Here is a 27,632-nt window from a genome sequence, read left to right as displayed (position 1 = left end):
TGAATTAACAATTTTTTAAGTTTTATTTTATTTTGTGAGATTTCTCGTAGTTACCTTTATATTAATGACATTAGCTTACAGCCATACCTATTCTCAGTTTAACCAGATAAGCCACTATGGGTATGGATCAATAAAAAACTCATTATGAGAAGGGCGGCAGTCGCACTCCACTGCAGTGGGGGGCGCTAAGGGTTTAAGGGTTATCTTTACAAACCAGCCACTGAAGGACCGCTGAAGAAGAGATTTGCTCAGCGTATATACACTAACATGGAGGGAGATGGTGTGTCGGCTCCTTTACCGGGGAGATGTGGCTTTTACGTCGTGAAGAAAAGGCGTTATTGTAAAATGATAGTGGGACGTGGGAAGGCGTTTTGTGGGGAACATGCGAATGTGGTGTGTATAACGGACCAGCGCTGGGGCGAGTCCCATATTCACCTCACATTGATTGACGCGACCTGCGGTCAATGTGAGGCTGAAACTTGCAGTGGGCTTTCATATCATTTTGCGGAATTTAAATATAATTAAGTATGTAAACCCATTAATTTAATATCAACGTATAATGGAGGTTGCTGTCAATGTAGGTAAATCGAATTACTCAATAATGTGTGGACTTATTTATACGTACGAGCTACTGGCTGACACATTCAAGACTTCACAATAATCGCAGCTTGCTAACTGCAGTTCAGATCGCCAAGCAACAGCTGTTCCTCAGATTATGGAATAAACCATTATGGAAGACAGTGAATAAAATAGAAATTGTCCCTGAGGTTTTTGTGTAAATCTTGCTAAAGTTATTCTTCTTTCTTCGTTGCTAAAAATGTATAAATCAAAATGTATAGAGTATGTCCCATTACACCAGTCATATAATGCATTTATGTGCCCTTACATTACTTGATTCTAAAATGATCTACTCATTTAAATTGTTGAAGTACTGTAGTTGGTTTTGATATCTGTTTTCTTAAGAACTACAGCCTTCTCACTGGAAGTGCTGGGATGACATTTCACTCAGTCTGCTGAATCTGACTTAATAAGTAGCTTTGTTTCATGTTTTCTGCATACTTGTGTTTTTCCTTTGTAAGGAGTACGATGCTGAGAGGATAAGAGTCCCGTGTCCCCTGGATCCTAAGCAGTGAGTCATCAGGAGGTGATACTGGAGGGTGTCAGATGGAGGTGGGATCTAGCCAATCACATGCTGCTTTTTTCCCTTTATGCAGTACAGTGTATCAGGACAATTTGGAAAAACATCTGAAGAAGTGTAACTCAAGGGAGAAACTAAAACCGGTGAGTCTTTTAATGCAGTTCATTTCAAGAGCCCTTTGTCTGAGACATTTAACTCTTGCTGTCATTTTAACATGAATGTTGTTATTATTAAAACATACAGTAATGTCCCAAATATGTTAACGTGTTAATACACTGCATTCAGGAAGTACTCAGATCCCTTCAGTTTTTTCAAATTTTGTCATGTTGCAGCCTTAGGCTAAACTCGTTTAATTTTTTTTCCCTTATTAATCTTCATTTAATACTCAATAGTGCCTAAACAAAAACAGGATTTTAGAAATTTTTGCAAATTTATTAAACATAAAAACCAGAACCATCACATTGACATAAGTATTCAGGCCTGCTACTCAGCACTTGGTGGAAGTGATTACAGCGATTACAGCGATTACAGCCTTGAGTCTTCTTAGTCATGCTGACCTAAGTATTCAGGCCTGCTACTCTGCATTTGGTCAAAGCGATTACAGCCTTGAGTCTCCTTGGATATGACACAACAGCTTTGCACACCTAGATTTGGGGATTTTCAGCTGTTCTTCCCTGCAAAGCCTGTCCATCTTTGTCATGTTGGTTGGGGACTGTCGGTGGACAGCTGTTTTCAGGTCTTTCTAGAGATGTGCAATTGGGTTCAAGTCTGGGCTCTAGCTCAAAGACATTCACAGAATTGTCCCTAAACCACTCCTGCATCGTCTTTGCTCTGTGCTAAGGCTCGTTGTCCTGTTGGAAGGTGAACCTTTGGCCCAGTCTGTGGTCCAGAGCGCCCTGGATCAGGTTCTCATTAAGGGTATCTCTGTACTTTGCTCTGCTCAGCTTTTCTTTGACCCTGACTTGTCTCCCAGTCCCTGTCACTGATGAAACACCTCCACAGCATGATGCTGTCACCACCTTGCATCACCACTGGAATGGTCTTCCACAGGTCATGAGCGGTGCCTGATTTCCTTCAGACATGATTCTTAGAATTGAAGTCAGATGCTTAAATTCTGGTTTGATCAGACCAGAGAATCTTGTTTTGCACAGTCTGAGTGTCATTTAGGAGGCCTTTTGCAAACTCAGGTGGGCTTTCGTGTGACTTTTATGGAGCCCAGATCAGTGGAATGATGCAATGATGGTTGTCCTTCTGGAAGTTTCTTCCATCACCGCACACAGGATCTCTGAAGCTCAGCCAGGGTGACTGTTGGGTACTTGGTCACCTCTCTTACCAAGGCTCTTCTGCCCCAATTGCTCAGTTTGGGTGGGTGGTCAGCTTTAGGAAGGGTTTTGGTTTTTCCAAACTTCTTCCATCTCATAATTATGAGGGTACTATGGTCTTTGGAACCTTCAATGCTGCAAATATTTTTTTGCAGCCTTCCCTAGATCTTTGCCTCAACACAATTCTGTCTCTGAGCTCTGTATGGAATTCCTTTGACCTCATGGCTCAGTTCCATTGCCTGACACCATTATATTGACAGTTCTGTGCTTTTTCACTTAAAATGTGAAAAACGTGAAGTAGTACAGTACGGTATAAACGGTATACGATATAAATTTGGCCAACGGGAGAGATTTTGATTATACCGCCCTACCGCAGATATTTCCGCTCCTTGCCTGCAAAAATGACGTAATGAAGTTTCATCAAATAATAATTTATTATTTATATGATTTATATGATTATTGCTGCACCTGGCAGCAGAGTCCTGCACGGGTCTGATTTTGACAAACCGCACCCGCCCGTACCCGTCATCATATCATATCGCACCCGCCCGTACCCATCATCATATCATATCGCACCCGCCCGTACCCATCATCATATCATATCGCACCCGCCCGTACCCATCATCATATCATATCGCACCCGCCCGTACCCATCATCATATCATATCGCACCCGCCCGTACCCATCATCATATCATATCGCACCCGGTATAAATAAATACCGACACCCGACCCACACCCGAATGAAAATCAGTCAGATAGCCAAAATTAAAGACAAAAGTTTATTGCCACAACAAACGACCAGTGACATGTGCAATATCAGTTGAAAAGGCCAAATGAAAACATTGCTTAATAACAGCCTAATAATAAGCAAAACAAACGGTAGTAGCTTACCTCCAAACTCAAATAGTGTTTGATATTGCCATGCCCACACATAGCCTTACCAGCTTACAATCAAACGTGTTAATAAAACTAAAATGATATAAAATGTACATTAGCCTACCCTGCACATTATTAGGTTTTACAGGCTACCTACGTGCACTGTCCATTTTCCTTTGATTACCCCATAGGAATTCCAATGCGAAGGCAAAGACTAGTGTTTGGTGTGGTGCTTTATATTACTGTGTAAAAAAAGGATATCGTCCACAGTTGATGGCCTCAGCTGACTCCTTCGCTCCTGGATGACATTTCCGGCACATGAGAAATCTCGCTCACTTGCGGCCCAGGATGCCGGGGTGGCGAGAGTAGATATGAGCAATATTGGGAAACAAACGCTCATGCTCTCTCCGCCAAGACAAGACGTCTAAAGAGTTGTTTTCGTTATCTGAGATAACTCCGAAATTCAGACTTGATTTTAGTGGTGGCAACTTTAAACTCTCCACTTGCTAGTTTTCTTTTCAACTACTCAGCATCCATTTCAAACAACTGCAGGAGATCACATGCGCTTTTTGAGAATGAAAGATTTTCAAATTTTCAAGATTTTCAAGCTTTTTGAAGATGAGAGATTTTCGGGAATGCGCGTGAAGGCATAAAGTGATATGGATTTTATGTTTTATGATCTTGAATGCAGGGATTTTTGTGTGTCACTAAAATATAGCCCTAGGGTATTTTTTATTGGCACATGATGTTTTGAAAACCGCAATTTAGACCCGCGCTCTCCTGCATCCGACCCGAACCCGTATCCGACACAGTAGAATATTTTTCACCCGTTTCATCAAAATTTGCGGGTCACCCGCGGGTACCCGAACCCGTGCAAGACCATGCCTGGCAGGACCTTTGTGGAAGAGATGGTCATTCTAATATAGATGGAGTTATGACACTAGTCTAATTGTATTAGTTTTGTGGCTTTTGGTTCGGTGTCTTGTTTTCTGCGTATCTACAGTTTACAAAACCAACCTGTGTTTTTAATATAAGATAAAACCGGGGAAGTTACTTGAAATGTTTTCATATTTTTTCTATAATTGCAGATTTGCACAATAAATATTCTACGTTCACGACTACTTTGAAATGTGTTAACAGTTTACTATACAACTTCCTGCTGCAATGCCTTTGCTATGGACATATATTACCCTTTCAAAAACGGTTATATTTAAATTTCCAGATCAAATTATATACCGTCTACCATCTATGGTTCAAATTATACCGCAGTATGAATTTTATGCCATATCGCACAGCCCTAACGTGAAGTAGTCTGAGTACTTTCTGAATGCGCTATACGTTACATCTTAGCAACAAAGTGAGCACATAGTATGCACATATAAACAGGCCACAAGCAGAGCGAAAGCTATCAGTATCTCAGCGTACAGAATTTGATTATGCAGGAAAGTATAATTATGCTGCAGTTAAGAAGTACAGAGAAATCTTGTTGTCAGAGATGGAAGATCTCATGTCTGTCTTTCGTAGATTGAGTTTTATATGCGACATTTGATAATCATTCTCTATATTTCAAATCTAGGCATATTACATTCAGGATGTCAACGCTGGCCCACAGGAAGATGAGGGTCTTCTATTGGATGAGGTGATGCCTGGATGATTCATTATTGGTGAGATCTCTTCTCTCATCTGTGTATTTGTTTGGTTATTAAGATGTTGGCCTTTTGATAGGTACCGCTAGGAGAACGTTCCAAAGAAGAGCTGAACTTCCTGATTCAAAAACTAAACAGTGCAGTCAGTGGTAAGTTAAGGAGACAGTTTCATGTCATATCAGTCAGCACAATGTCTATCACGGCTTCCATGCATCTTCTACAATGTTTCTGGTGGTCACTGCACTATGTATGAAACTCAAAACTGGACTGAGACATGCTTCCTTCTGTTAATGATTGATAAATACTTGTAGGGCTCAATCTTGAACATGAAGAGAGAATTCTGTTCCATCCAGCTCTCTGTGACGCTCTCAACGATCCAAAAAATGGCGATTCTGCATTCAAGCACCTAAAGCAACAGGTATGTGACCGCAGCCTTCGTGTCTTTATTTTTATGGCGTCTGTTTGATCTAAAGGAATTCCGCTCGCTGTGCTGTCGGTTCACAAGGCGTCTCTCCTGGGGAACATGGACGCGTTGGGGCTGCTGGGACCCGAACGGTGCTTCATTGAGTTCGGTGCAGGGAAAGGGAAACTGTCCCACTGGATCCACGTGGCCCTGCAGGGTTCTCGCAGTGTCCATTTCATGCTGGTGGAGCGATCCTGCACACGTTTCAAGGTGCGTGACGTGATGGCTGAGCTAAGGCTATGGCTTCTGGATTAGTCATGTGCCTGCGATGTTCTTCCAGCAGATTTACTGTTATTGTCGTAACTTTAGGTAGACGGTAAACACAAAAATGCAGACGTCACATTTGACAGACTGCAAGTGGACATTCAGCACCTCTGTCTGCGTAAGTATGGTGCATGAAACACACACTACAGTGCAGTTTTATTAATTAAAAATTGTTTTTCTGCAAGTTACAGTTTCTTATACTGAGTAAATCATTGATTCTTAGTCCAGTCTTCAACCTCTGTTCTCCAAACTGAGCACAGGGTTGAATAACACCGGTGTAAATCATTCATTCATTGCTTCATTCAGGTTGTTAATAATTTTGTTTTTGGTTTAAAGGTAAAGTTCCTTTTCTACAAGAACAGAAAGTCCCAGTCGTCGGAGTTGGCAAGCATCTGTGTGGGGCGGCGACAGGTAAACGCAGAGCCGCCTGCAGTTTGACTCCAGTAACCACGTGAAATTGCAGAAATAATATTAGGTCCTGGGGTGGCCCCCTTTTTTCTTACCCTTCAGGGTCGGAGGTTCGAATCCCGCCGCGGTTCTGTGTGTGTGGGGTTTGCGTGTTCTCCCCGTGTCTGGTGGGTTTGTTCCAGGTGCGGTTTGCGTGTTCTCCCCGTGTCTGGTGGGTTTGTTCCAGGTGCGGTTTGCGTGTTCTCCCCGTGTCTGGTGGGTTTGTTCCAGGTGCGGTTTGCATGTTCTCCCCATGTCTGGTGGGTTTGTTCCAGGTGCGGTTTGCGTGTTCTCCCCGTGTCTGGTGGGTTTGTTCCAGGTGCGGTTTGCGTGTTCTCCCCGTGTCTGGTTGGTTTGTTCCAGGTGCGGTTTGCGTGTTCTCCCCGTGTCTGGTTGGTTTGTTCCAGGTGCGGTTTGCGTGTTCTCCCCATGTCTAGTGGGTTTGTTCCAGGTGCGGTTTGCGTGTTCTCCCCGTGTCTGGTGGGTTTGTTCCAGGTGCTTCTGTTTCCTCCCATAATGGAGACATTCTGTCAGGCTAACTGGCATCTCCATAGGGTATGATGGAGTGTGCATGTGCCCTGAAGCGTCAACCCATCCCCAGCCCAGCGTTACTATCGTCGACAGAACCTGAAACTATCAGAAGACATTTCCATAAACGGAAATAAGATGCAAAAATGAAAAACTATGACTGAACCACAACTACGTACATAGCTTCCAAAATAAGAATAAACATCAAATACTTTCTGTTACCGTTTTTACTATTTAATAACACTATTTAGCTAAAGTAATGATTTGTTTATCTTTAATTACCATTAATAATACCTGGAACATTTTTTGCCTATTTGACGACATCAGTGGGGGGTGTATTTTTGTCTCATATCGATACTGATTAGCGGAATGGTCATTTTTTATTCTGTGAAAAATGAAAGATCAGTCTCCAGGTCAAATTTAATAATCCATTAAAAACCAGTTGCAGGCCATACAAAACCGTCTCGCTGTACTTTGAAACTTCTTCTAACTAGAGTTCCCTCCTATCCCGTATTTTACAGGATTCATATCCAACGCAATCATCTACATTATTGTAGTAGTTATGTCTTTAGCCCTAGTGCTACTAACTTTCGATATTTATAAAGTTCAAATATCGGTCAGCAATACTGGCCAAAATTGACACATCGGACCAACACATCTCTAACATTAGTAAATGCATAATGTGCAGTGTGTATTCAGGAAAGATTCTCTAAAGACCAGTCACATTCAAATTTCAATCTGTCCCTAGAAATTAAATTACTAAAAGTTCAATTGAAAGTAAAATATATAAGACCCAATAGTAATATATCTTTAAAAACAAAACCACACTGAAAGCTAAAACTAAACTGGATTTCAAATGAAAATTGAGAATCATATAAAAGTAAGAATTGAATTTTAAAAATCAAACCTGTAATAATGCCACCCCAGCCTTGTGCCCTGTGCTACCTGCCATAGACTGCAGGGCCCCGCGGCCCCCGTGGCCCCCGCCCAGGAGACGTCAGATCACAGGCAGATGCCAGGCCCTTCCTGCCTTGTTGACAGTGACCGCACTGCATTCCTCGTTACGTCAGGGTTCTGTCTCATTCCTTGTCCTCAGATCTGGCGCTGAGGTGTCTGCTGGATAGTGTCGAGGACGATGAGGAGAGTGGAGAGCCCCCCAGGAAGCGCGTGAAGCAGGAGGGGGGGGCTAAGCGTGACCCCGTGGCCGCAGGCGAGGTCTCCGGGCTGGCCATCGCTCTCTGCTGCCACCACCGCTGCGACTGGAGGCACTACGTGGGGAAGGAGTTCTTCCGGGAGCGGGGGCTGGGCGCCCCCGAGTTCGCTGCCTTCCAGCGCATGTCCAGCTGGGCCACATGTGGCCTGAGAAAGGTGGCCGGCGTGGAGGGCCGACCTTCAGCGGGAGAGTGGGGGGCTGAGGAGCACGATCAGGGGGAGGACGCCGTACCCAGCACCTTGAACGAGTGAGTGTGCTTTACTCATGACTGGCAGACTCCATAATCCAACCCAAGAACCAGCACTGGAACTCAGAAGGATCAACACATCTGTTATGCTACTGGCCTGCAAAACAGATGTCCAGATTCACTTTAAGACCAAACAATAAAAGTGCCAAGCAAAGAGGTGGGAGAAATCACACTGAAATCCTCAGAGTACACAGACAGCAACCTCATGTTTTGAGACTCACACTATTTTTCATGATAATGACAATGCAAGAGGCAAAGTTATGGGTATTTTAATGTTGTTTCACGGAAGTTACGTTTTTGAGTATTTACCAAAGTCGTCACTATTCCGAGCCTCATTTCCGTCCTCTGCTTGTGCTGTATTAATGCTGTGACAGGAGAGTAAGGTTATTTTCAGGTTATTTTCAGTACTGATTCACGTCATTCTTCTCCGTCCCTGTGTCCACCTGCAGGCTCGTGTCCGCAGAGGACCGCGAGCGAGTCGGGCGCCTCTGCAAGCTGCTGATCGACTACGGAAGGGTCCACTTCCTCCGTGGCAAAGGGTTCGCCTCCGACCTCCGCTACTACACCAGCAAAGACGTCTCACTGGAGAATGTACTCCTAACTGCAGTTCCAACCAGCATCAGTAGTTGAAGAACCCAAAAAAAGACGGCTGAAAAGGATTTGGACCAGAGAGCATTGACACCAACATGGAGCTTAGCGGCGCTGACTGGAAGCACGGACAAGACGGCCTTGACAGGAAGCGGTAGGCGGAACAACTTTGACAGACGGGACAGCACTGGCAGGAAACAGCGACAGGCACTGGCAGATATGGGGAGCACACAGCATGTTAGAGTGCAGGTGCCGCGTCAGGCCCAGGGCTGATGGTCACGTTTAATACTGTGGTGTATTTTGTCTGGGTCTCTGTAAACAGAAGAACAAATTCACAGCTTAAGTGTTTCGCTCAGAATGCTGTATTTCAGACAGTCAACAAAGTCCATAATTCTACCTCCAGGGCAAGCGGTGAACGTTAATAACAGTGTAACCTCTCTTGCGAGCCTCCTTGATGTAGGCGTGCATGAAGTCTTTTCCGAACATCTCCTGGTCATCCTCCTCCTCGTCTACCATGGCTGCGTCCTGCTTGGCAAGTGACACGTCTAGTGTCAATGGGTTGTCTCTGAAGTTCACGAACCTGAAGGTACAAAATAAAAGAATGTTTTTTGTTATTTTAACATTGTGCCTTAAACTGAAGCAGAAGAGAAAAAGCCTTTATTTGTCAGTATGTGGTCTCTTAATGTGTATTTGTATTTTAAAATAAAATGTAATCACGAGTCTTGTTGAGTGTTGTCAAAGTCAAACCCACAGTGGTTTGGTTGTCATCACTATTTAGCATGGCCTGTAGGGGGTGTCATTCCTCACCTGAGGTTGCTCATGCCCTCCATCAAGGCAGGAATGTCCCTCAGCTTGTTGCTGCTCAGCACCAGCGTCTCGAGGCTGTGCATGTAGCCGATGTTGTCAGGCAGGACCTCCAGTTCGTTCCTCTGCAGCCACAGTGTGTGCAGCTTCTCCATCCTGTCCGGGATGCAGAGGCCGGGGTCACCGGGTGCCGGGCCAGTCATCGAGGGGGGTCACAGGGCCGCGTCCCTGACCGGCTTACTTGTGGATGTTCTCCGGCAGGTGATCCAGCCGGTTGCCACCCATGTCCAGCCACTCCAGGGCTGGCAGGTCCACCACGCTGTCAGGAATGCTGGTGAACTGGTTCATGGAGAGGTCCAGGTGGTACAGCTTGGTCAGTTTACTCAACTGAAGGGAAAAAAAAACATTAACAAGCGGTAGACTCCAGCCATGTTTTTTGCTGCTGCAATTCTCAAATTTTATTTTAGTACTCATTAGTATCTAGTATTTAAATTTTAGTATTTACTTAGTATTCGGTTATTTTAGGACTTGCTGAGAAAGCAGAGAATTTAACTTCATTGTGAATGTGTACATAATTATATTTTTCATTCTGGTGTAGTATAGTATTTGAGAATGATCCCTTTATGATCTGTTATCTGTTATATATTGAATGTCATTTCTGAAGCAGAGTTAATCCAACCACTGATTAGTCTGTAAGTGTGCGTTTTAGGTGTAACACCACTTACAATAATCTAGATTGTGAAGTCGGCCCTCTTTGGGCGATTGAGTTTCACACACTCAGCGCCCGTGTCATAAACTCTTCCAGTGACTGTGATCAGGCAGGTGCCTCTGGAGCCTTGTGGCCGGAACTTAGAGGCTGCCTCATAAACTGAAAATAATTTATAACGGATCGGGAGAATCACAGAGGTGTCTGATTCGAGGAAAGCTTTGACACAGATTCAGGAACGGGGCTGTGGAGATGTTGGTGGGAATATGCCATCATGTCTGTGTGGCTGAAGGAGGCTGAAGGAGGTGTCGAGCCCAAGAGGAGAGCTGGTGCTGCGTGAGGGACCTGTGTGGGCAGCTCGTCCAGGTTCCTGTTGACAGCCAGCTCCAGCTTCTCCAGATTCTCGCAGCAGCAGAGCTCCTCGGGGATGAAGTTCAGCCGGTTGTAGCTCAGTAGCAGCTCTCTCAACCTGGTCATCTTACCTACGGGTCAGGAGCACCGGCTACCTTACCGACCAACGACAACGACGCCAAAAGCCTCTTGGGACCTGAGTCGTGCCGGGGACACTGACCAATCTCTTTGGGGATCTCCGTGATGACGTTGCGGGACAGGTCGAGGACGATGAGGTGCTGGAAGCTGGCGATGAAGCGTGGGATGTTCTGCAGGCTGGTCCGGTGCAGCTGCCACTCCTGGACCTGAGAGAGCTGCACCAGCACTGGAGGCAGGGTCTACGAGATGGAGATGAGAGGTGGCGCGGCCTTTAGGCTCTGCGGAACAAGCTGCCCACTTTCAAAAGCTGCTTTATTAGGTGTATCCCAACCCGGTCCTCGGAGGACCCCCAGACAGACCACGGTTTTGCTCCTACCCGGGTAAAAATATGGACTTTGTGGCAGGGAGCAAAAATGTGGAATGTCTAGGGATCCCCCAAGGCTGAGTTGGGAAATACTGCATTAGAAAACAACAGCCGCATCAACTTCCCATTAATCGTAAACTTATTTGGCATTTGCTCCTTAAGCTCCAATGGTGTTTTGGCTGATACTGAATGTCTTTAGAACCACACCTTCCATTCTTCTTTCTCTATCCTTAAGATCACTCTCCCATCCTCCGTTACCACTTTGTCCTTCAGCTTGGCCAAGGAGATTCGATCCTCCCAGGCATGTGCCAGCCTAAAGTAAAAAACAAGGCATGACAAATGACTGCCTCCCATTGACTGACTAAGGTAAGTTCTGAAGTGTTTATCAATATGCATACTTGACTGTACTTGTGTTCTCGCTTACCCATTTCACATCATGTTCCTTGCCGGAGTACAGTTCCAATATTCAAGTACAGAAGTACGCATGACAGAAAAATATCCCCAGATGTCCTTTTGCCCCGTCCCAAATATCAAGGATGCATCAGTTGCATCCTCACCAATGAGAACAATCCCATGATACATTGCAACCCGAGTTTGTTCTTGGGTTTGTTCTTGCTCTTTGCATTCTTGATATCGAGAAACACCCCTGGACTGGATCAAGTCATAAGAACACATTGTCCGTCCCGAAAAACGATCCTACCTGCCCACCGCTGCCCTCTCCTTCAGATCCTGCTGCTTCTGCTGATCCTCCCTGCATTTTTTTATCCTGGTCTCCCAGAGGGTTTTGATGGAGTTCACCGTACCGAAACACACCGTCACCCCTGTCATGGTGACTCCGGCACCTCCCAGTCAGAGGAGGGACAACAGTCCGGCTTTGTTCAACAAGGACACACACAGCGGAAACAGGCTACGCGTGTGTCAACTGAGAGATGAGGATAGACGTGCTCATCTGTGGAAAAAAAATCTAAATGGTATATATATATATATATATATCTGAATATATCCTTGAAAGTGTCAATAGTACATATTTACTTTATAAAACCATCAGTCAATAAACAATGCACATCCAGTTACTCTAAACAATCCAGACATCCTAATATATAGCATTGTGTGGTCTTAGAGAGAAAGAAAGAAAGCTCTGAAATTACATTGTAGCATTGCTCTCTAGCAGGCACTCACCCGTTTCATGATACAAGATGGTCATCTGTGGCTGTCATTGTCATAAGCCTCACGTGGTACACAAGTCAGGTCCCTACTCTTTCATGCTATTTCCTGAGATCGAATCGTGAATCACTCTTCTGTCTGAGAATTGTTATGCACTAGCCCCCCAACCTTCGCAATTCTGTTAGCGTTACCCCAGAGTGTATCTATTTTTAGGGGCAAGACCGGGAATAGTGCAGGTCACATGGGAGGGTCTGCCTGAGTGTCAGCTGTCTGCTGAAGCGCAGTGTTCTGGTTCGGCGCGATAAAAGGGCCGCATTGTGATCACTTGCCTTTAACGGACAGTGTCTCACCGCGTCAGTGGACGTGCACTCGGGAGGTCGTCTGTGGGCCACGAAATGCATCACACGGCTACTACGCCGTCATTGTGCCATATGTGCACCCGAGTGCCCTGTTGCATCTGTAATGTGTTTATTTTACCCAAGATGTTGCTGGAAATTATGAAACTGAAATAATAAACGGCCGTCTCCACGTAGCTGACACGTGTTAATGTTTTCATTTTCTTTGTACTCATGTGTTCACTTACGTCTCATATGACAAGCTGTTTTAGCTTTAATTCATTTCTAGAGGATATCACAAATTCATTCTAACTAGTTAGAATGCCAGTTCTTGATTTCAGAAATTCAGTTGTGAATACTTATGCCAGTTCTTGATATTGAAAATGATATTTATTCAAAACGTTCTCTGATTAATTTCAATGGAATTTGGAATTTGAACTAGTTAAAATTCCAAATTCTGACATCAGGAATTCAATTGTAACTATTTAAATTTTCATTTTCATTAGTTTTCGAAATTCCCCGTCCGTTTTGAGCCACCGATGCTCCCCCATTCCTGCGGCTCTCCCAATTCAGCCCCGTGCCACTGATGTCTTTCTGTAGCCGAGACTCCCCGCACCTGTTGGCCTTGTGATCTGCGTCGTTTCGACGGCTTTCCGACTCCATCAGAGCGGCCGGCTCCGATGATTTCTAAGTAAACCTTGGCAGCTTTTTCATTTTGCTGTTATTCACTTAGGCCTAAATTCTATGAAAAAAAGCTTGATCATTAATTTCAGCGATCAATACAAATATTAGATAGACTAGTTGACCTTTCAAAACCTTATGATTTAAATATGCATCATCAAAACATGAAAATCAATACGCATTTCGAAATTGTATTCTACAAAGAAAATTTAAATAAGGTACGGAAATTACACCCCCCGAGACGCGGCTTGTGATCTCCTGCTGGAGGGATCCTCAGTGTTGTCCTGAGCTCTAGATTTCATGCTGAAATAAGCACTTTGTACTTTTACTCTCTCCTGCCATCTGTAGTGTAGACAAATGAATTGCGCTCCCTTCATCGATACTCGCATATTCAGCAACATCGCCTGACTCCTTATACCGTCCTGAACATTACGTTTTTTAGATGCGATGTATTGTCATTAAAGTCATACCAATTCTTTCAGATTTTCAAGCTTTGTTTTTGATTGCTGTTAACAACACAGGCTGATTTGTATAGAGATTATTTTTGAAAACTAAAAGGCTACACCAGGGGGCAGGGAATTGCTAGAGATATCGGGCCCACTAGTCCAGACCAATCAGGTTATTTTCCAAATTTTTAGGGCCCCTGCCATAAATCATCCTGACTACCCCCACCAACAACGGAGCCCCTGCCAGGGGTGTTTGACGATGCAGGATTTCTTTCTTAGCCGGATAACTTGTTGCATTTAAGGCAGTCTGAGCTACATGTAAGTGAACAAAGATAAAATCCATCTAGATCAGGCCACCTTAAATCCAACAAGTTATCCGGCTAAGCAAGAAATCCTGCTTTGTCAAACGCCCCCCAGGGGCATAGCCAGAGGAAAATTATCACCATGATCAGTATACTATCGCGGTATTGTTAATATGCTGAAAATGTTCCAAAAGTATTGACAGGCCACAGAAACATTTCACCAAGTTTTACATTGAAAACCATAAATACAAATTAGCAGCACCACACACCATTTCTTTCCATAAATAAAAATAATAATAATAAAGATCAAGACATGTTACAGAAGTATTAAGGTGATTTACTTTTGGGATGAATGAAATTTATTTTTAATTACTCCCCTTAATTCTTATTAAAATTCTGTTTGGTCCTTTAAATACTATAGGAAATACTCATGAATGTACATATCATCAATGTAATTTTCATAATTAATAAAATTCCATACTGTGCTATAAATTGACGGCAATCTGCATTTCAGCTGTTCAAAATGTAACCGCGGTATTGTTACAGTATGTCATGTATGAGCTCCTTGCTATTATGTTTACTTAACATTAGTGTACAATAAAAAACACACAAACACAACATGCACAGATCTGACACCACAAATTTATTAAAACCTTATCCCCACTCGCCTAGCATTACACATCCACTCTATAATACATCAGAGTCTAAACGGTGGCTACAAATGGTTACGGCTGGGAACCACAGCAGTACCAATCTGTGGAAGGCATGTGTCCATTATTCCCCAGTAATTAATGATGTAATGAGAACAGCAACTACTAGAAATAAAATCAAAAAAGCAGCACCTTGGGGAGGGGGGGGGGGGAACTAGCAAATAGAGTAATACCATGATTATTAAATAGGGGAAAGCAATGAATATTCCCTGTTGCAACAGCTTTTTTTCTGGCATTCATTCAGTACAATCTGAGGCATCTAGCAGCCAGTAACGTAATCATTTTAATACATTAATGGTGGTTATTAATGGCTGCTACACCAGCCAATAATGTCATACCCAGTCAATAATGTAATTACTTCTTGTGCATAATGTAAAGTTATTACTTTTATAATTTAGAAATTTTATTATTGGCAGTTATTACATTATTGGCTGTACAAGGCATGTACCCTGAAGGTCCCGCCCCTCTGATTGCTTGTGTGCTATCACTTAGCTGACACACTCGATGCTTTTACCCAAAGAAATTCACCATGATTATCACACCAGGTTCATATAGTCAGATATTAACTAGAGTAATTGAGGTTTAAAAAAATATTTCATGGTCTACCAGCCATGTCCCTTCTGGGACACGGACCAGCAACCTTCACATTGCACATCTGTGTGTTTAACAATTGTGCTACCTACTGCCCCATAGGGTAGGGAACTTATTGACCTGATACTGATGAGCATGCCATAGACAAACAGCAGCTCTAATCTAAGATAACATATAACTCATGACTCAGTACGCAAGACAACAGGAAGGCATGTCGAGTCAACCCAACCCAAAAGGCAATGAGGACCCTACAATGGGATTAGTGTTAAGAATGTCGCAAACGCATTTCATGTGTTATGACCCCATGAACAGCAGTGTGGGGGGGGGGGGGGTGATTAGGACAGAAACACTGGGGTCGAACTCCGAAATAAAGTCAATCGATACCATTAGACAACACGGGTCACTTCAGTTCAGGTGGCTACAAGTGCTGCACGATCACTTGAGATCTAAAACCATGGTGGCTGGGTTCTCCAGGTAGGACTTCCAAAGGTTCGAGAAGCGGCACATAGTGGCTCCGTCAATGATGCGGTGGTCAGCAGACCAGCTGACGTTCATGATGTGCGCTTTCACCACCTCGCCTTTGGAGTTAAACCGAGGCAGGACCTACGGGGACAAGACTGTTTACCACCAATCACTGCACCTACCCTGAGTAATGTTTGCCAAGATATGCAGCTGAGGGAGGCAGCCATTCATGTTCCCCCATGATGGGGATTCCCCATCTCTAAAGGGCACAAACCTGGACTTTCCCCAATGCTCCAATGGACACTTCAGGAGGCAGGATAACGGGCTTCGCATAGGTGCCGCCGATCTGACCACACACACACATACACACGAGAGATGTTACCAAGGAAACCAACATCATCAAAGTCATACAGTGGGCACCTCGGGTTCCTGCTCTCACCGAGCCGATGTTAGAGACGGTGAAGGTGCCTCCGGTGAGGTCACTGGTACCAAGCTGCCCCGTTGTGCCAAGGGACAGTAGACGGTTGAGCTCAACAGCAATGTCAAAGATGCTCAGCATTTGCACGTTCTTCACGTTGGGCACGAGAAGGCCTTGCGGTGTGTCCATGGCCAGGCCGATGTTGTGCGCTGCCTGGAGAAGAGTAGAGGACCAACGCTTAGGTGGTCATATCAGGGTGTACTGGCATCCATCTCAGATCTGTTCTCCATATTATGGAAGTATCACGCAGAGCTTTACTTCAGAAAAGATGGTTTTCATTCTCTGCTTTCTCGTCTTGCTTTTACCCACAGCAAGGGGGTTAGTACTGACTACAGGGTTCCATTTATTTTTTTTATATATATACATATATACAAGACTCATTCTCCCGCTAACTCAAACAAAATCATGTCATTTTGGTACACCTTACAGATTAACTCAATTCAATTAAATCAGATAATGTAAAATATAATGTCAGATGAGGACATATAATTCAACAGTTTACATGACATAAATAGTAAGATCGCGGAATTTCGTCCGACGGAACGATCTTTTGGGAATCTGTTCCCACACGTCGGACGTTCTTTGAGACAACGCTAAACTAAGCGAAACCGTTAACCTGGTCCGGACCAGGCTTGTTCACTCATCTAAGTTATCATGGTAATTCAGCGGGGATTCATTTAAGACACGTTGATGGAACGGAATTTCCACTTAAATGAGCTAGACTTGTCGAAATAAGTCAGACTTTCCCTTAATCCTCCTCCGTGGAATACCCCCCAGAGTTGTTTTTCCTGGATGGAGGGCTTACCTTGTAGGTGATGTTCTGGCAGCCGTCGTCCAGGGAGGCATTGAGGATGGGGTACTGTAGAAGGCCTAAGGAGGCTGCCTGTTCTCACACACACACAAAATCATGTAGATATCAGTGTGGCATAAGGCGACCAACCCACCACACACACACACACACACACACACACACACACACACACACACACACACACACACACACACACTGCAGGTGCTTAAGGCACTAGCGGTTACCTTCATGAAAAACGGCATGTAGGTCAGCTTGATGCCCCGCGCCTCGGCCAGGTCCTTCAGCTCGGAGCGCAGACGCACCAGCTTGCTCATGTCCACCTCGTCGCAGTAACCGAAGTGCGGGATCTTCAGCGCTGCAGTCATTGTTTTCACCATCGCTTTGTGGAACCCTGTCGAGAGATGGGTTCAGCCAAGAAATCAAACTACACTGGCCAGGGGGGTATAGACCACAAGAAATCATCCTGAAATCGTCGGGTGGATATCAAACCCCCTGCGTATTATGATGGTGGGGGTGGTCAGTAAGATAGTCTGGCATTTACATTTGATGTATTATTGACAGGAGAGGTTGGGAATCCCACGTCACCTTTGAGGGGCTCTGTGTGGTCCTTTCCCGTGAACACTGGTCTATGGGACACAGGCCGGGAGACCCCAGGGGGGGCCCTGTCCTTCTGCTTTGCCGCTGAAGGGGCCGCTGAGGGTGGCGGCGGCTGAATCTCCTGGTAGGGCGTGGGGGGCAGGATGGCCCCGGTCTGCTTGGACAGGTAGTTGAGGATGTCCTCTTTCAAGATGCGTCCATCTTTTCCCGTCGCCACTACCTCACTCAGCTTAATCTACAAATCATATGGAGAAGACCGGTGAAGAAGCGGAGACGGCCGTCTCCGGGAGGAAAGGTCAGCGAAAAGGTTAAAGCATAGTGAGGGGCCTTCAAGGATTTCTGCTCAAACTTTAACATAACAGAAGCCAATGATGATTTCACTCACAAATATTTCAGCGGACAACTTCACAGCTGAACAGTACACACTTTCCTCTGGGGAGGGCAATCAAGTACTGAAATACCTCACGAATGCACTTACAGTCATTAATTACAGACACACAACACAACTGATGTCTCTACATACTTGTTACTGTGATGTGACTGTGTTTTCACTAAGATTCGACCTACATTAAAGCAAAACTGGGTACTATGCTATAGAACTACATTATACCCGTCAGATAACTCTGCTGACAGCTAGACTGAAAAGCAAACACATAACTTTTAGCATGTTGACATTACGCTCTTGGATGGACAACAGCACAAGTCCAAAGGGTCAAATTATGGTGTCTGGCACTGCAGTGAAAATTAGCAGTTCACAAAACAAGAGGGATCCCCTTGCCTGCCGAATAGCATTCCAGCGATAATTGCCCAGCTCTTTGGGAATCAGACCCCCCCCCCATGACAAACGCTATGCTTCACCCATCCCCCAGCCAAATAAAAGAGAAGCAGCCATAGCAACAGCACCTACACAGTGTGCAATGAGAGCCAGTTCAACTTGAAGCACACCGGTTTTATTTATAATCCCGGGACAAGTGTAGGGAAATTAACTCAAGCTCCCTGGGAACCGATTTCGGCAGAGAGCAGTCCATCACGGCCCCTCCTCTACTACTGGACCCCCGCACACCCAGCAACTCCGCCACCCCCGCTCTGTGGCAGACTGCCAGAAGGCTAACAGTTCTTCATCCACCACCCACCAACTCTCTACCAAGCACCCTAATACTAACCAGTCCCATCCGTTTGCCGTTTATAGTACAGACAGTACAAAATCTGCACAGAGCAAATTTGTAACTTGCACATGCTGTGAAGGACATAGGATAGCATAAGTACACACAGTGTCAAAGGCCATGAAGTGCTACAGGGAGACGGCGTGATACAGAAGGTGGGCACTGGGAAGCAGAGATGCTTACATTGTTCTCCATGGCCAGGCGGCGGACAGCGGGTGTGGCCTGAGTCTTGTGTCCCTTGATCTCCTGGTGGGTGTGTTCTTCGTGGGACATTGCTGGTGTTTCGACAACATCCTTCTCCGGAGCTTCCTCTGCAGAGACGGAGGGTAACGTCACGTATTGAAACACGCAGAGTGATGAGGGGGAGAGCGACGGAGGTGTAGGGGAAGCATTATCATTTTTCACACAAAGAAAAAAAAAAAACCCACAAAAAGACCACAAAAGACCCCCCCCCCTCCCTCCGACCAGGCTGATCAAACACACTGAATATGTTGTTGTTATATGACCTTTCATGCTCCCCCCCATCATAAATCTTAAGTAATGGGGGGGGGGGGGGTTAAAACATAGACATGCAAGACTATGGAATGAGGTCATGAGAACATCAGAAACTGAGGAAAAGTGGCTGATGTGTAGTGGGGACCCAGAATTAGCTAATCGTCTCAATAACTTCTACTGTCTTTTTGAAGAACAATGCTAGTCCCTCCCCCAGCATGATGTGAATATTACATCTTCACCCCAACTACAGAATATCAGTTTCCTGCTCTCACCTTGTCATCGCTGACATGGATGTGAATCACCAAGTCAAAAACAGAATACTAGGAAAGCAGCTGGTCCTGACCAGATGCTACCTGCCACTGTTCAGATCAGCTGTCCCAAGTATTGACAGACATTTTCAACCAATCTCTGGAACGATGCACTGTTCTGATCAAGTCTCCAGACATCCACTATCATCCCTGTCCCCAAAACACTGATCACTGATAACCAACAGCCAGTCTGTACAATGGCTACAGACCAGTGACCCTAATAATTGGAAGCAGAGTACTCTCAAACAAGACACAAGTCACACTTGTACCCTCAGTCGGCTCGGTTTCGATGTCCACGAGCGGCGTTCCCACCAGCGCGATGGAGTCCACGTCGTAGTGAAGCTTACGGATGACGCCGTCGTAACGGCTGGTTATCGTCACTGATGCTTTGTCACTCTGCACTTCACAGATGCTATCGAACTGGGACACCTTGTCACCTTCTTTCACATACCTGGCGTGGGAGTGCAAAGAAGGTAACTGATTAGGGCAGGAATGTATATAAAAGCTAAGAAACATCGCAATTAAAACCAGCTACAAGTGGACAAAAATTTATTCAAAGTGCTTTAACTTTATTTAATGTACTTTCAAACACCTGAACAAACTCATCAGGAAGGCCAGCTCCCTCACAGGGCTGACCCTGTACCCACTGGAGTCACTGGAGGAGAGGATGTTGGCAAAATTGGGAGAATATTATGAATAATTCTGCTCATCTGCTTTAGGGGGCGCTATACTGGAGCACATTTAGCCACCACAATGTGCTAAAACATGGTTCCTGCCCACTGGCATCAGGCACTACGGCGCCTCCTCCTGACCGCCAGCCAAAACAAGTTAGGAAGTGACCCATGTTTATAATAATGCAAATCCGGTGCTATCTGCTATCTCTAATACCATGTCTAATTTATTATCTGTAAGTATTTATATAATACTAAAAAAATCTTTTTTCAAGATATTCTATTTGTGTAGTACATACTTTTAACATTTGTTTGCACCATATATACTGTCTTTGTGCATTGTCTGTCCTGCACAGTATGCCAAATTCTATGCAGTATTACACTGAGGAACATTATTCTTACATTTTTGCACTATTTTCCCACACGGTCTTTCACAGAGTGGTAAACCTCTCCACATATTCACTGCACTGACACTCTGCCTCTCCGGGAGGCTCTTTTTATGCCCAGTAATCTTGCTGACCTGCTGGCATTTAACTTCATTAGATGTGAGATATTCAACCAGATGTTTTTTTTAGCATTATACAACTTTTCCAGTGTTTTGTTGCCCCTGTCCCAACTTTTTTGAAACATGTTGCTGGTATTAAATTTAAATAAAGCACATATTTCTAATAAAACAAAATTTCTCTGTTCCAACATTTGATATGTTGTCTCAATTAAATATGGGTTTATATGATTTGTAAATCATTGCATTCTGTTTTTATGTATATTTTACACAGCGTCCCAATTTTTTTGCAAACGTTGTTGTATGTTCGTTTGGGCAATACGTTCCTGCTGCCATAAACATCAGAATTTCCCCCTAGGATCAATAAAGTCAATCTTAATCTTAAGCTGAAAGTCCTGACACTTTCTCCAGGTACCGTTTAGATTCAAGTCATTAAGCCTTTAATAGAGTAATATGTAAGACTAATCTTCAAAAAGAAACCATAAAACTGACCAAGTAACCCCACAAAACGTTGCACTCTGATTCATCTGAAAACTAATCTAGACACTTATAATTAATACTAAACAGTCCGATTGCTACAAAGACAGTTCTCGCGACTTATAATCAACTACAATGCCATCTGCAGTCTGTGGCTGGCATGACACAATCCGCTTGTAAAGCGTTTTGAGTTGACATTGTCGGGGAACAAACTTACCATTCTTTCACCGTCACCTCCCGGATGCCCTCCCCAATGTCCGAAAGTTTAAATTGAAAAATCGGGCCGGGATTACCTTAAAAAAACAATACATCGTTAACGCGAGAATAGCAATGCTTTAATATGAACGGCAGTTTGAAAAACAAGTTCACTTACAATTACTGGTCTTAAAACTCCTATATGGCAGGCACATAAAGTGAATGCGATGGGCTGAATATTCCGGTCGTACGACTTGCACTCTTGAGCAGCAATGTTTATAGTACTGTAGAGAGAGCTGCAAAAGAACGCAGAAACACTGGCTTTTAGATCCAGAGCAAAACGTTGCGGGTTATACACGACCGGCAAAATCACTAGACCAATGAGAAGCACAGGTTAAGATTCTGAAATGTAAATTTAGCCATAAAGATAATTATTCATGCATAAAATGTAGCAGAAACAAAATATCAATTTAACTATGTATGATCATTCAACCATTCCTCATCTTGCATGACTATTTGATTCCAGTTTACTTAACAGGAACTCCAAGTTTAACATCCATACAACTAGGTCATAAAATATCGCACAGAACAGTCATCCATCCATCTAGTAGGACACTCGATAGCTGTTTGACTACCCATTAAGTTGCTAGCTGACATGCATTGCACAACAAGAACGTTTCGATCGCTTACATTTCAGTATATCATGCAGTTAGTCAATCTGTAAAATCAAACGGCAGTCGCATAACATAATAAATCATGTCATGAAAGGATTGAAAAAGAATTCAAATCATACCAAACGTCTCATTAACTTGAATGAACCTCTAAATGTTGCAAATGCCGCCATCTTTAGCCCGAATTCCTTGCTCGGCAGGAACTGACGCAAAGTTCACACCCCTCTACAAAAGCCAATCCCACGCCGGCTTTGAAGGACGGTCACCACCAATTCCCTTAAAAGTGTACGCACCACGATACACGTATAGACTGAGGTACTGCTAGAGTTGTAGTTCTTGAGATCAGGTCGACCTAATTTCGGCCTTGAGCCCACTTTGTCTTGAACTTGCCTTGGTCTTTGCGATAAGTCTCGAAGTATTACCAAACATTATCTGAATCGATGTGCAAATATACTTCTTTCCCCTCACTAAGCAGAAGTGAATTTTCCTGCGCTGTCCTCTTGCCTAAAAATGACTACTTCTCCCAGCTGCCCCGGCAGTATAATGCTATTGGACAGCTTCAGAGGGCACAGTGACTGCTGGGCAGAGGTTCAGCAAGCGGGCCCTTTAAAAATGAATGTGAAAGACGCCAGGAAGATCACAATCGTAAGTCAAGTGTGTTTGTTCGTAGGTCTTTCGCACTCTTTTGTTTTACATTTCGACCATTTTGGGTCACCGTTTCCATCTGGATGTATGTACCGTTCTGTGCCTGCTTGTCTTTGTGAGTACGTCTTCAGTGGATACGTCTTCGTCTGGGGAGCGCTCCTAAACAGGGCCACAGCCAGATATGAGGTCACCGAAATCCGAACATCGGTAATTTTTTAAGAGCTAAAAATAATATTTGAAGATAAATATTGACCTGAATAATAAAAAAATCAACAATTGAAATTGAAAATGTCTGCGGGTCAAGTGAATTCTTAATACAATTCAAATGTGTTATCTATAGTGTCTGCTGTGTGTGTGTGTGTGTGTGTGTGTGTGTGTGTGTGTGTGTGTGTGTGTGTGTGTGTGTGTGTGTGTGAGAGAGAGAGAGAGAGCGAGAGAGAGAGCGCGAGAGCATGAAGGAGGATGCGCGACTCACGAACCGCACGTACAGCATTGCGAGGGGGGTGCGCATGCTGCATATCATTAGGAAAGACATATCATTATCTTACCTTTATATGGTTACAAATAACCTGAAATTGCATGCTTCATACCCGTAATATTTTACTGCTCGATTATGTTCTAATGATACAGACCTAAATTCATTCAGTGAGACACATTTAAATAGCGCCACGTAACTTGCTGTAACCTAAACTATCAATTAATTGATATGAACTCTCATTAAAAACTGCTTATCCCCCAGAAAACAAGCCTCTTGTATGTATTGTGTGATTGATGAGACCCCCTTACCCCTGGGTCTCGCACCTCAGTATTTTTCTAACCCTGGCTACGCCCCTGCTCCCAGTCACCTCCCGCTGCATCAGGAACTGGTACGTTCCATTCGGAGAGTTGTTCGCCAGGTATTTCCTTCAGTCATCCATCATCAACTACTCCTGTATTCACCGCAGGTAAAATTAACCAGCAAGAACTAATTTAATAAACATGGATAGACAACATTTACAGTGGTTTTGTTTATCCTGGCAGCCCATCATTCATATTAGCGGCTGTGTGTTTTCTCTCGTGCATAGTGCTCTCGCTGCTGTGATATGCCATCGAACTTGTGGTTTTGTGATAATTTGAACTAGTCCCATAATTACATAGTGATATTGAAGAAAAATATATCTTATAATGATTTGAAGCGTTTTAGAAATCCTGGATGCCCCTCATCTGCCTCTTTGAAATCGTTATCCCTAAGGTGGGATATCTGCTTTTCCATTGATTTCGCGTCGAGTACCTGCAACAAAAGTTGCAAGTTCACTCTTACCGCAGCAGCAAGCCTCACATCAATAAAATATGTTTACGAATATTTAAAAAGGTGTGTATTATTATTTTCAATTTATTCTAAATCTAAACATTTAATATTTATTTCAATTTTGTTTTTACTGTTTAAGGTTTTAGTGTTTGTGAGTATATATTATAATCTCACACAACAAAAACGCAAATAACATTTTTATTGATCATGGCAGTTATCAACGATTTCTTGTCAAATTCCTGCCTAGATAATTTATCAATATGTTAATATGATTTGGATCCTGCAGATTCTAAACAAAACATAAGGTGATTTTAAGATACTGTTACATATCATGTGTAAGCTATGAAAGTTAAACTCGTGAAGAATGGCTCATTTTTTTCCCTAAGAATTATTTATGCATGTACCTATTCTATGCCTGAAAACATCAAAACAATTTGTTTTATGATAGACCTGACATACCCTGATAATGTAGAAAATCATGTAATAGAAGGCAGCTGTGAAATTTATTGTGAACTTATTTTTTAACAATAAAAAACTAAATAAATAATAGAAAGGTAATAATAAATATAGTAAAAACAGCTATGGAATTGAAATAAAATTGAATAAAATAAACATGAATTTATGGTGAAAACCCAGCACTTTCCAGTCACTCATCTGAAACATCACCAACAATATACAAACAATGTTAGTGGCGTAATGAAACGTTCACTTTGTCATAATCCACTGCTAAGCATGAACATTTACATGTTGGAATGATTTTACATGAAATTCTTTACTAAACTGCTCCATACCTATCGAAATAAATTAACTTGGGTCCTTCTCTTCAGATTCCATATCGACGATATTACTGAGCTGTCTTCGTTTGATTCTCTTTTGCGCATGCGTGGGTCAGCTGGGTCCTGAGAGGGGGGAGCTTCAGAGCTGGGGAGTTGTTCTGCGATTGCGTGAACCGGAATGGGGTTGGGTGTGACGGAGCTAGAGCTGAACGATACATCACAGGGGGAAGGAATCCGGATAGGGCAAGAGATTTGGCATGATAGTTATCTGATGTGGAAAGTAATACAATGTGTTCACTTTAGCAATAAGTATTTCCATGATGTCAATCAATACTACATACCAGGGGCTGTCAAAATGCAAAACAGATTTTAGTCCGTTTCAGCAGAACCTATAAACAGCTAAATTGCAGCAAGTAAATGTTATTGTTTTTGTTCTTACAGGCAACACGGTGGCTTATGGGTATCTCTGATAAGGAACATAGCCACTCACAGGATAGTGCTCCATCACATACTCTGGCCATTTAAGAGGCACCAGTTCATGTAGCTGCATGTTTTGTTGAATACTATGGAGCTGAACTTTGGTAGGCCTAAATGAAATGAAATGATGATACTTTATTGATTCCTGTGGGGAAATCCTCTTTTCTCCTGCCCCATCTTGCTCTCCATGACACAAAGAAACAAGACACTCCCTCTGCCTCTGAAGCAGGGGTGGGGAACCTGATCCATGGAGGGCCGGTGTGGGTGCAGGTTTTTGGGATGGCCTTTCAATCAGCCAATAACAGTGGGTTCCCAGGACTGGAGTTGAGAACCACTGCTTTATTATTGGCTGACTGCAGGTTTTTGAGATGACCTCTCACCCACACTGGCCCTCCATGGAACAGGTTCCCCACCCCTGCTCTGAAGGGACAGTCAACCACCTTGAAGATGCAGATGTAATAACCTCGAAGGGCCATGGACTCTGATCCTGGTATTTGACTGGTGGACAGAAACCAGGCTGTAACAAGTGAAACATTTTTAACATGTGAGTGGTTCTGCTGTGTCTTCGTAATGGACAGGGCTCCACCATGCTCACATTTTTAATTTTTTTTTTATAGCCAGAATTTTGTAACTGCATTTATTTAATGAACACTCTTCCATAGTACGGTTATTTAAATTGGAAACAAATTATTGTATTATCTACAACAATATTTTCTGAAAAAGTCATTTATAACTTGTACTTCTAGCTATACTTTAGTGCCGTAATTCCAGATCAGACTCAACTCCAAACCAGAATGCCAGCATTGTAAAGTAACATGGTGCTTTACATGTTTTTAATAAGAGCACCATTTGTCTCCCGTCTCCATGGGAACACCGTAAATAAACCCTGGTCCTTTGTACCTCCTGTTCTCCTTCCATGTCACGGTGTGTTTCCCTGTCTGTGTGTGTATACTGTGAGGGAGGCTCCCCCCTGAGGCAATGCCACAGAGCTACCCAAAGCACGGGCTGTAATGCAGCTGTAAAGCTTTTGTTCAATGCAGAATGAAATTTCCATGACACATAAAAGACGACCAGATGATCAATACTGCTATTAGTTAATGTTACCATTGTGAAACCTGTTAATATTTTCCTGTTAACAGAGGCTCTAGGCACAACACTGAAGAACACAGATTACATTTAACATCAAGTTTCAAAGTTTTGTCACATACACATAGTACTGTGCAGTGAAATGAGTTATTGCTTAGCTGCAGACTGTGAACAGAGGAAAAACATATGAGACATAATTATAAATGGACACAAGTATAAAGACACATGATATTATACATTAAACAATAAATATAACAATATTCATAAATATCCATAGTGTGTAATTAGCAGTAAAGCGGCAGGTCGTGCAAGAAAGTACTTGTAATTAAAACTGTAATTCTGACAATTTTACGGGTTCAGACCACACAGACCACAATATCACAAAATCATTTTCATGGAATAATGATGGAAATGTTACAAATATGACCAGTCTTTCGGTTCAGATCCCAAAAGTGAAATTTTGCTTGTAAATCCACTCAAAACTTGTTAGAGATTAGAGATCGATTTAGATCCATTTAGATAAAAATGTGTCTGTTTGTTTGTCTATTTATCTATTGTTTGTGATATATAAATTAATTGAGGATAGTCAGATTGAATGAGTAGTTGCAGTTTGAGTAGCAGCCTAACATACTTTTGGGTTCCATTAAACACCTGTTTTAGGAGAGAAACCTACTTCCTGTATCTTTTATCAACTGCCTGCGTTATGAAAAGCCACAAGGTGTTTTGCGCCGTTCATTAACCATGACGACATATCCACACATGCAAATAGTCATAGAAACTGTTACACTTGTTGCTGAATGTTCCCATAATTAAAACTTTGCACTTTCACGCCAAGGTGCATTATTATACTTGATAAGATGTCAGTTTTAAAAATACTGTATACTGTATGTAACGTCAGTAAAAATTCTTTCACATATTATAGTTTCCAGGTCAAAGAAGACGCTTATAAATTCGGATAAATACAATTTATCCGAATTCAAACAATTCCTTCCATCCATCCATCTTCTAATCAATCCTGGAAATGGTTAAAAAAGTAAAACAACATAAATGACAAAACCCGGACGTATAAATGGGTAATAGAAATTAGAAAACAATATCGACACATCCGGGTGTAATATATGTTTTGTTGTTTTGGGGGTTAATACATTATGGAGATATCCTTTAGGAAATACTATTCAATAGACTCAATGATTTCAGTTATAGA

At 43.2% G+C, this 27,632-nt stretch overlaps 3 protein-coding genes across 7 annotated transcripts; 1 reads left to right on the top strand and 2 right to left on the bottom strand.

Moving 5' to 3' along the window:
• The first annotated feature begins 235 nt into the window (after positions 1-235).
• trmt13 (tRNA methyltransferase 13 homolog) lies at positions 236-9,453 on the top strand. 3 transcript variants are annotated; one of them, XM_023813308.2, is made up of 11 exons: positions 236-393; positions 1,080-1,129; positions 1,215-1,281; positions 4,915-4,977; positions 5,064-5,133; positions 5,338-5,402; positions 5,490-5,657; positions 5,757-5,829; positions 6,048-6,122; positions 7,783-8,146; positions 8,596-9,453. In XM_023813308.2, exons 1-11 carry the CDS (start codon positions 268-270, stop codon positions 8,774-8,776), a joined length of 1,302 nt encoding a protein of 433 aa, XP_023669076.2. In that variant the 5' UTR covers positions 236-267; the 3' UTR covers positions 8,777-9,453. The 3 variants fall into 3 exon arrangements, with proteins under 3 accessions (XP_023669076.2, XP_023669075.2, XP_023669077.2); XM_023813307.2 differs by having other exon boundaries at positions 5,296-5,402; XM_023813309.2 differs by lacking the exon at positions 5,338-5,402 and having other exon boundaries at positions 5,458-5,657.
• On the bottom strand, positions 3,228-12,522 carry lrrc39 (leucine rich repeat containing 39). Of its 2 annotated transcripts, XR_011982668.1 has the most exons (10): positions 12,277-12,522; positions 11,798-12,046; positions 11,305-11,410; positions 10,816-10,972; positions 10,590-10,726; positions 9,780-9,925; positions 9,542-9,694; positions 9,169-9,314; positions 8,456-9,046; positions 3,228-8,243 (listed from the first exon to the last, which is right to left on the bottom strand). XR_011982668.1 is itself a non-coding variant. In XM_023813310.2 (9 exons), the coding sequence occupies exons 2-9, from the start codon at positions 11,923-11,925 to the stop codon at positions 8,973-8,975; spliced, it is 1,047 nt and encodes a 348-aa protein (XP_023669078.1). In that variant the 5' UTR covers positions 11,926-12,046; positions 12,277-12,522; the 3' UTR covers positions 3,228-8,972. The 2 variants fall into 2 exon arrangements, 1 of the variants encoding a protein (XP_023669078.1); XM_023813310.2 differs by having other exon boundaries at positions 3,228-9,046.
• Positions 12,523-14,647: 2,125 nt separating this feature from the next.
• Positions 14,648-22,672, bottom strand: dbt (dihydrolipoamide branched chain transacylase E2). Of its 2 annotated transcripts, none has more exons than XM_023813170.2 (11): positions 22,279-22,672; positions 21,664-21,781; positions 21,508-21,583; positions 19,910-20,091; positions 19,021-19,148; positions 17,663-17,909; positions 17,302-17,468; positions 17,072-17,149; positions 16,228-16,419; positions 16,063-16,134; positions 14,648-15,929 (listed from the first exon to the last, which is right to left on the bottom strand). In XM_023813170.2, the coding sequence occupies exons 1-11, from the start codon at positions 22,327-22,329 to the stop codon at positions 15,762-15,764; spliced, it is 1,479 nt and encodes a 492-aa protein (XP_023668938.1). In that variant the 5' UTR covers positions 22,330-22,672; the 3' UTR covers positions 14,648-15,761. The 2 variants fall into 2 exon arrangements, with proteins under 2 accessions (XP_023668938.1, XP_023668939.1); XM_023813171.2 differs by having other exon boundaries at positions 22,176-22,298.
• Between the last annotated feature and the right edge of the window lie 4,960 nt (positions 22,673-27,632).

The sequence above is a fragment of the Paramormyrops kingsleyae genome, chromosome 15, assembly GCF_048594095.1.
Source record: "Paramormyrops kingsleyae isolate MSU_618 chromosome 15, PKINGS_0.4, whole genome shotgun sequence".
NCBI classification, from domain to species: Eukaryota; Metazoa; Chordata; class Actinopteri; order Osteoglossiformes; family Mormyridae; genus Paramormyrops; species Paramormyrops kingsleyae.
Note: the sequence above shows the minus strand (reverse complement) of the source record. Positions and strands in the feature narration are given on the sequence as shown.